The sequence below is a fragment of the Mixophyes fleayi genome, chromosome 4 (assembly GCF_038048845.1).
Source record: "Mixophyes fleayi isolate aMixFle1 chromosome 4, aMixFle1.hap1, whole genome shotgun sequence".
In the NCBI taxonomy this organism is placed as follows: Eukaryota; Metazoa; Chordata; class Amphibia; order Anura; family Limnodynastidae; genus Mixophyes; species Mixophyes fleayi.
The window spans coordinates 15,387,604-15,395,830 of NC_134405.1; the positions used below are offsets into that span (position 1 = coordinate 15,387,604).

At 38.1% G+C, this 8,227-nt stretch overlaps 1 protein-coding gene across 1 annotated transcript; it reads left to right on the forward strand.

The window, feature by feature from the left end:
- Positions 1-214: 214 nt before the first annotated feature.
- Positions 215-5,350, forward strand: LOC142150434 (olfactory receptor 10A7-like). Its single transcript, XM_075205626.1, has 2 exons — positions 215-301; positions 4,415-5,350. Exons 1-2 carry the CDS (start codon positions 215-217, stop codon positions 5,348-5,350), a joined length of 1,023 nt encoding a protein of 340 aa, XP_075061727.1.
- The last annotated feature ends 2,877 nt before the right edge of the window (positions 5,351-8,227 follow it).

Sequence of the window (8,227 nt, forward strand, 5' to 3'; positions counted from 1 at the left end):
TCTATAAATATTAAACCTCTGGAGACAAATTATTTTAAGTTCTATAATAATTACACAAACATCCTTGAAATCTCCACGGAATCACAAGATCTATGACACACTCTGTACTAATGTATAAAATGACTTTGAATTGGGATGATGATCAATCTTCTGCACTGATTACACTATATGACAGAGTTTTGTGATATATTTTTATCTCAGAAATGTGTTTGTCATGGTTCCTTCCAGCAAAGATTATCATATGGAGAATACAACATTTACAACAGATGGGGAATTCCTATGGATTCCTGATGTAGCTGAGGTGAGCATCATCTTTCTATGGTACTTTATAGTAAAACTATGTGACAAACACATTTCCCATGCAGTGATACAGTCTCTGTTCCTTTGCTTTTTCGAACAAGGACCTGGCATGTTGGGGGACGAGTGCTGAATCATGTTTCTACATAGCTTTACCTTGCTTGTAAAATACAGTCAAAATCGATTGTACTTTACATAAGACATGTTGCGATTTTAACTTGTATTTCTAAATTGGGTGGGGTAGGGGTTAACGGCTATGGGGAAGGCAACATACTTTTAAATGAAGGGACAATAAGGATTGGTAGAAGGGCGATAATAATAAAGAGACTACTTACTGTGTAATCGAAAAGCACTTTTTACGAAGGTTTAAATGAGCACCCAGTGTAATATCCAAATGGGCATACGAACTACACTACGAAATTACATAATTTAACATACACAGACTGAAAATGTCGGTTTTAAAGCGGCAATAGCCGGACCCCACGCTATGTATAATGGCATAAAGATGTGGAATCCGAGTATTGCCGCTTTAAAACCTGCATTTTCAGTCTGTCTATGTTAAATGACGTCATTTCATAGTGTAGCACTTTAGCCCATTCGGATAGTACACTCGGCGTGTCACACAACAATGTTGGTCAGAGGGTTGTTGTCTTGTGTGAAATTGTGTAACGGGTGGTAATAGGGTTTTGTAGTGTGGTTAAGAGGGTGGTTGAGGAATATTAAAAGCTTGTCTGAAGAGGTGGGTTTTCAGAGAACGCTTGAAAGTTTGTAGAGCAGAGGAGAGTCTTATTGTGCGAGGGAGAGAATTCCATAGAGTGGGTGCAGCCCGAAAAAATTCCTGTAGCCGGGAATGGGAGGATGTAATGAGAGTGGATGAGAGACGCAGATCTTGTGCAGAACGGAGTTGCCGAGTTGGGAGATATTTTGAGACAAGAGAGGAGATGTATGTTGGTGCAGCTTTGTTGATGGCCTTGTAGGTTAGTAAAAGTAATGTAATATATGTAATATGTAATAATGACTGCCACCGTCTAAATTGTGCACCTAAAAAACAATATACTCAACTTTGGTTGTGTCTTGTGTCTTGTAAATGGATTATACAAATCTTGCAGGACCCCTAGCTCACAATAAGACATTACAAGGCAATTAGACACAGACATACATAATTAAACCAAGCTTGGTCTATTAAACTCACTGTAATAGTGTGAAACTGCAGCATAAAAGACATTTTCTGACATTATACAAAATTGACACATGTAATGCCGTCCCCATGTACAGAGGCTGTCCCATCACTCTCATTGTTATTTTAAGATATAAATGAGGCTAGTAGTAGTACTTAACCATTTCCCCCAAAAAAGTTGTGGCAGATGGATTTTCCTTGGACAATTTGAGTGACCGAAATCTGGGCATGCTCCATTTGCTACAGCTAGCAACACTGATATCAGCACCAAGTAGGGAAGCAAAAAGAAACCAGGACTTTCATCATCATCACCATTTATTTATATAGCGCCACTGATTCCGCAGCGCTGTACAGAGAACTCATTCACATCAGTCCGTGTCCCATTGGAGCTTACAGTCTAAATTCGCTAACCTGCACACACAGACAGAGAGAGAGAGAGAGAGAGAGAGAGAGACTAGGGTCAATTTTAATAGGAGCCAATTAACCTACTAGTATGTCTTTGGAGTGTGGGAGGAAACCAAAGCACCCGGAGGAAACCCACGCAAAAACACGGGGAGAACATACAAACTCCACACAGATAAGGCCATGGTCGGGAATTGAACTCATGACCCCAGTGCTGTGAGGCAGAAGTGCTAACCACTAAGCCACCGTACCTTTCTCCTACCCATCTGTCATCTTCTATATCAGGTCCAATTGTGGAGTTCTTCTGGTATGCTTCAGCTGTCCATTTATTAGATGCTAATGTGGTCATCAAAACAAGAAACTCTTCTGGGAGCACTTCCCTTCTGAGTATTATTAACTTTCCCTTCCCATCTTCTCCGGAAGTTTATGATTTTTCTCCAGTTGTTCTCTTCTTTTTGTAAAACTATATTTTGCTACCATTTACAAGTGTTATGGACTTCACATTATTTTGGCCACTGGGTATCAGCCAGGATCTCCGGGCTGCTTTGTCTTTTTATTTTGTTACCAGAAAATCCTCCAAAATTGTTCTTATATCTAGAAAATGTCAGATTTGTTTATTAATTCTCTCTGCATTAGCAATAGTCCCCTCTCCTGTGTCAACTGTGAAGAACTCTAGTAATTCTGTATTTAGTAAGTTATGCAAATAGGAATAAACATGAGTATACATAATACATTCATGTCAACCCTGCAACCTCACCTAATCTTTTTTTTCTCAGGATACACACTAAGTAGAGATTAGTATATAATTTTAGGCATATAGTTTTAGGCATGTTGTGAAAAGTATATCTGTATATTTGAGTCAGATCAGAACGTAACCTGTTGTTTAAGCCTTCTGATGCCTTATGGTTAATTTACCCCTCTATGCAGTGATTGGAGATCTAGAGAGTGGAGCTGATTGGAGGATTCATACACACCTATCCATTCCTATTGGATCCCTCTCATGAATTAAACCCAGCACTTTTAGCGTCAAGCCACCTCCTCTGAAGTCTATGGGGCAGATTTAATCAATCACAAGGTGTTTCCAGGTGAAATACTGCCAATCCAGTACAGAAATCTTCTCTCATCTTTGCTGAATGAGTGAAGAATTTAACCCAAAACATCCCATGGAAACACCTGTGATCAGGTTGAACCTCATGGTAATTGAATCTACCCCTTGATCAAACGTACCAGGGTGTGTCTTGGCACACTGCTAGTCCCAGGGCAGAGTGCATCTTGGAGTTCCTCTCTATCTTCACTAACAGTTCCAGCTGGTCACTTGCGTCTTTATCAATGTATACATTAATCTGATATGCATATTGGGCTTGATTTCTTAAGGAACGTAAATCCCAATACATGCCACATTTTGCGCAAAATTGCTCTACGCATGCTCAGAAACTGACTATACACCAGTGAACACAAGTGCATGCAATTCATCTTTGAACGCCAAGGACACTTCCGACTGCTTATGATTTCAAGGGCAGAACGTGGGAGGGACGGGGTGTATGCATATAGACAATGTACAGTAAGGGCGTACCAAGGTCGAACACAGACACCTTCATCCGATACAAGCTCAGGGGCCTCGCTGAGATACGTTTTTTTCAACTGTGTCGCTTGCAACAGCTACAGGGCAGGCGTAAGTGCCGATTGATAATGATGACGGTCGTGTGTGCATGCCAGAATATGTGTTTGCAATGAAGTCTATTTTATGTATAGTAGGCATTAAGAACATTCTGATCTATGTATTTCATGTAAAAAGAAATAACTGGTGTTAATGTATTTAATAATAATTTTTTTACCTGTGCGATCTGATGGGACTTTATATATATATATACATTGTGTGTATCCTGCAGTATGTTGTGTCTGTCTGCCTAGGTAAAGTGCTGTATAGGCAGAGTGCACTTATAGCCATATTCAACTAGAAACACTTCCTGAGATCCTCTTGAACTCGAATACAGGAGCACTTGAGGTATTTTTCGGCCCAATTTTAAAAACTGCAGATTGCGTTCTATGGGTCTGAGTGGTTAAGGAAAGTATGGCTAAACAAGGAGTAAAGGTTCTCTGGGACAAACCATGTTACAATGCAAGGGGTGCAAATTAGTTTATTATTTTGCACGCAAGTTAAATACTGGCTGTTTTTTCATCTAGCACACAAATACTTGATAGCTTTGTTTTTACACTGAAATTTAAAGATGATTTAGCACATGCCCTACCCCAACTATAAATCTGTCCCATTTTAAATTTACCTCCCCCCGCCAATGCAAAATGGTTTTGCCCAGGTGAGAAGATACTCCTTTTTTATGTTTTGTCTCCTTATTGACTCAGACTCTATGTGCGTTCCTTGATGAATTAGGCCCATTGTGTTTACAATTTTAAGTACTGAAATAAAGAATGTTACACCATGGAGCACCCCCTTGCTTGTCTATCAGCTCTTTCAATGTGCATTGTTGTATCTTGCAAAAAAAACAAAAACAAATGTGGAGATTTTTGTTCCTCTACTAGGTAACATACAAGAACAATATCACTTCTGTTGTACTTCTGGGGTTTCCAAATCTTCAAGATTTTAAATTTCCTCTGTTCTTGCTTCTGTTTATCATTTATGCTGTGACTGTTTTTGGAAACCTTCTTATCGTGGTTTTGTTTCTACTGAGCAAAGATCTTCAGTCTCCCATGTACTTCTTCATCACACAGCTATCGCTGTTTGACATAATACTGACTACAGATATTCTCCCTAACCTGCTTCTCATTGTCCTATATGAAGGAGGCACTATGTCTTTTAGTGGATGCATCACTCAGTTTTATATCTTTGCCACCACAGAGTCCTTGGAATGTCTTCTCCTGTCAGTGATGTCTTATGATCGCTATGTGGCCATCTGTAGCCCTTTACGCTATAACTCTATAATAAATCATACATTTTGTGTGAAATCTGTTATTATGATTTGGATGGTGAGTTTTGCGATGATGTTAATCAACGCCATATCTATGTGTACTTTACATTTCTGTGGACCAAGTGTTATTGACCATTTCTTCTGTGATTTTGAACCCATACTGCTGCTTTCTTGCACTGATACCTCCATAATTCGCATTCAGAACTTCGTAACGAGTATTTTAGCCACAATTATTCCTTTTATAATAATTGTGATGTCTTATGTGTATATTGTCATAACTATTCTAAAGATACCATCGTTTACAGGAAGACAGAAAGCCTTCTCCACCTGCAGCTCCCACCTGATCGTGGTTTCCACATTTTATGGGACACTAATCATCGTTTATGTGTTTCCTACAAGACAGTTACGGATAACAAGCAAGGTCTTGTCTCTGTTTTACACTGTGATAACTCCATTGTTTAATCCAATAATATATACTTTCAGAAACAAGGATTTTAAAAAAAGCATTGACAAAATAAAACGCTTTAACTCAGACATGCTATGGTACTAAAAATAAATAGAATAAGACTCTCCTCTGGTCTACAAACTTTCAAGCATTCTCTGAAAACCTCCCTCTTCAGACAAGCTTATAATATTCATCAACCACCCTCTTAACCTCACTACCTTACCCTATTACCACCCATTACACCCCTTTTTTGCCACCCTTCACTGGAATGACCTCCCTCGTTCCATCCGCCTCTCTCCTACTCTGTGCTCCTTCAAATGTGCACTGAAAACCCACCTCTTCCTTAAAGCCTACCAACCATCCACATAACCCCTTCATCTCCTCCACTCGCTCTCCCCCCTTGCCTTATCTGGCTGCCCTTGTGCCTGTTCTGTTTTCCCTCCCTTAGGATGCAAACTCACATGAGCAGGGCCCTCTTCCCTCCTATCTCTCTACCTGTTCTTCTGCTCCGTGTTTATTGCATTAGCCTGCCTGGAGTTTCTGAAGTATTGGTATTTTTGTTTATTGTTTTTTACTCTTTAACCCTGTATCGTCTACTGTTTGTACTGTGTACGGTGCTGCGGAAACCTTGTGGTGCCTAACAAATAAAGGATAATAATAATAATAATAATTACACAATTTCACACAAGTCAACTACCCCCTGACCAACATTGTTGTGTGACAGGATCATTTAGCCTTACATTAGCAGTCTATCTGGGCCAAAATGCAAAATGTAGATTTAGCCTTAGCCTCATGTGTCAAACTCCCATTGTCACATAGATTGTAAGCTTGCGAGCAGGGTCCTCTCACCTCTTTGTCTGTTTTACCCAGTTTGTTTATTAGTTTACTATGTTTGTCCCCAATTGTAAAGCGCTACGGAATATGTTGGCGCTATATAAATAAATGATGATGAAAGAATATATTTATTAAATGTGTAAAGTGATCATGACATAAACTAAGCTTGCTGGTTTGCAAGATTTAGTCATTGTGTAAATAGTAACTCTACTCAAAAATTATTTAAAAAATATTGTTCTAATTAAAGTCACTTGATGACACACTCCTGATACTTGAAACATTACTATTGCTGTCATTTTGCAAATGACTTTTGATAAATGGACCTCCATTAACATCACTCGCAGTCAGGGAACCAGAAAGTGCAATCAACATAGTCATTACTTTTTAGCTAGAAGTATATCTACCTCTGCAAAAATACTGTCTCTCAAATTGGCAATCCTCGTCATCATCATCATTTATTTATATAGCGCCACTAATTCCGCAACGCTGTACAGAGAACTCACTCACATCAGTCCCTGCCACATTGAAACTTGCAGTCTAAATTCCCTAACACATACACACACACACACACACACAGAATAGGGTCAATTTTGATAGCTGCCAATTAACCTACTAGTATGATTTTGGAGTGTGGGAAGAAACCGGAGCACATGGAAACCCACGCAAACACAGGGAGAACATGCAAACTCCACACAGATAAGGCCATGGTCGGGTATTGAACTCATGACCCCAGTGCTGTGAGGCAGAACATCTTTGCTGGTTTTTTGTTATTTTTAAGCATATTCGCCTGCAGTGTGAAACTCACAGTATTGTATCATCCTGAAATCCTGTTGAATCCTGTTGAATTTTAAATGTGCTGGTTTTTTTTGTGCATACCCTGTGCCATGGCCATCTAAATTGTTATTTTCAATCATCTGGAGATTTTCATTCTAATCACCATCATTGATTTGTTCGTGATCAATACATTTCTGTTCATCATCCTTGTCACTGTCCTGTTCCCATGTGTGAATATATGATTTGAAGATAAAAAGATTATACTTTACTGGTGCTATAAATAAGTAAATAATTAATAAAGAAATGTCAATCAACTTCTCAAGAGACTATGTAATCATATTATGCTATATGCAATGAGAAAAGGTTAAAATGAGCTGCTCCATGGTAATGCTTTCATGATTAAAACATATAGACTATTGGATAAATACCGGATCACAGAAGTCAATCACAATATATATATAAAAATAACCCATATAAAATATATGCTGTATTCATTATAAATAGTATATATTTATAAAATATGCTTGCTAAATTATGATTTGTAGGTTGTGGAAATATATCGGATAAAGTACCCAACATCCACAAAAATCATCATATGTAAAAGGAATATTCTTTGATGTAAAACAGCTGCGGAATTAGTGGTGCTATATAAATAGCTGATGATGATGATGATGATGATGATCATACACATAGTATAAAGCTACATACATCGATGCCTAAGGCTTCTCTGACTCCGTTCAGGTCAATGTTATTTAGTTATTAGATACAGTATTCATGGAAAATTTATCAGATGCATAATGGCCTGTGGATAGTTGGAAATACTGTAGCTTTTTGAACAGTCGTGGATGGGAAGATTTCTGGAGTCACAGTTTCGTCATCACAATGTTGGAGTAAGTAGTGTCTGTGTTATCAACATCGATATTTAGTACCGAACCAATCTTTTTTACTTTACATAGTACAGTCTTTGATTTTAATGAATTATGAATTAATTCATTTAAAAAAAATTATAACTATGCCAAACATCAGGACCTTGGTTCAGTTTTGTTGTAATTGATAAATAAAGCTATATGCATGATATACATCTAGCAGGATCTGTGGCTCAGAATTAGCTATAACTACGGAATTATTCAAAGACATAGAGAATTAGACATAGCAAGAGAATTAGATATGAACAATACAATTTAAACATATCAAGGGATTTGAGCATAGACATAGCGAACTAGACATAACTTGGTGTATTACACAAAGTTTGAATCAGCAGCATAAATTAAGTTTCGTGGCATCATGATATTATTTTACTGCAAATGTGCATAATTGTACATAACATGGAGTTTGAAATCAATCAGCAGCTTTTAAAGGGACATCTTAGGTGTA

Coding starts and splice junctions, on each gene's coding strand:
- LOC142150434 (XM_075205626.1), top strand. CDS start 215: ATGGTTCCTTCCAGCAAAGATTATCATATGGAGAATACAACATTTACA. Junction 302..4,414: donor GGATTCCTGATGTAGCTGAG/GTGAGCATCATC, acceptor TTCCTCTACTAG/GTAACATACAAGAACAATAT.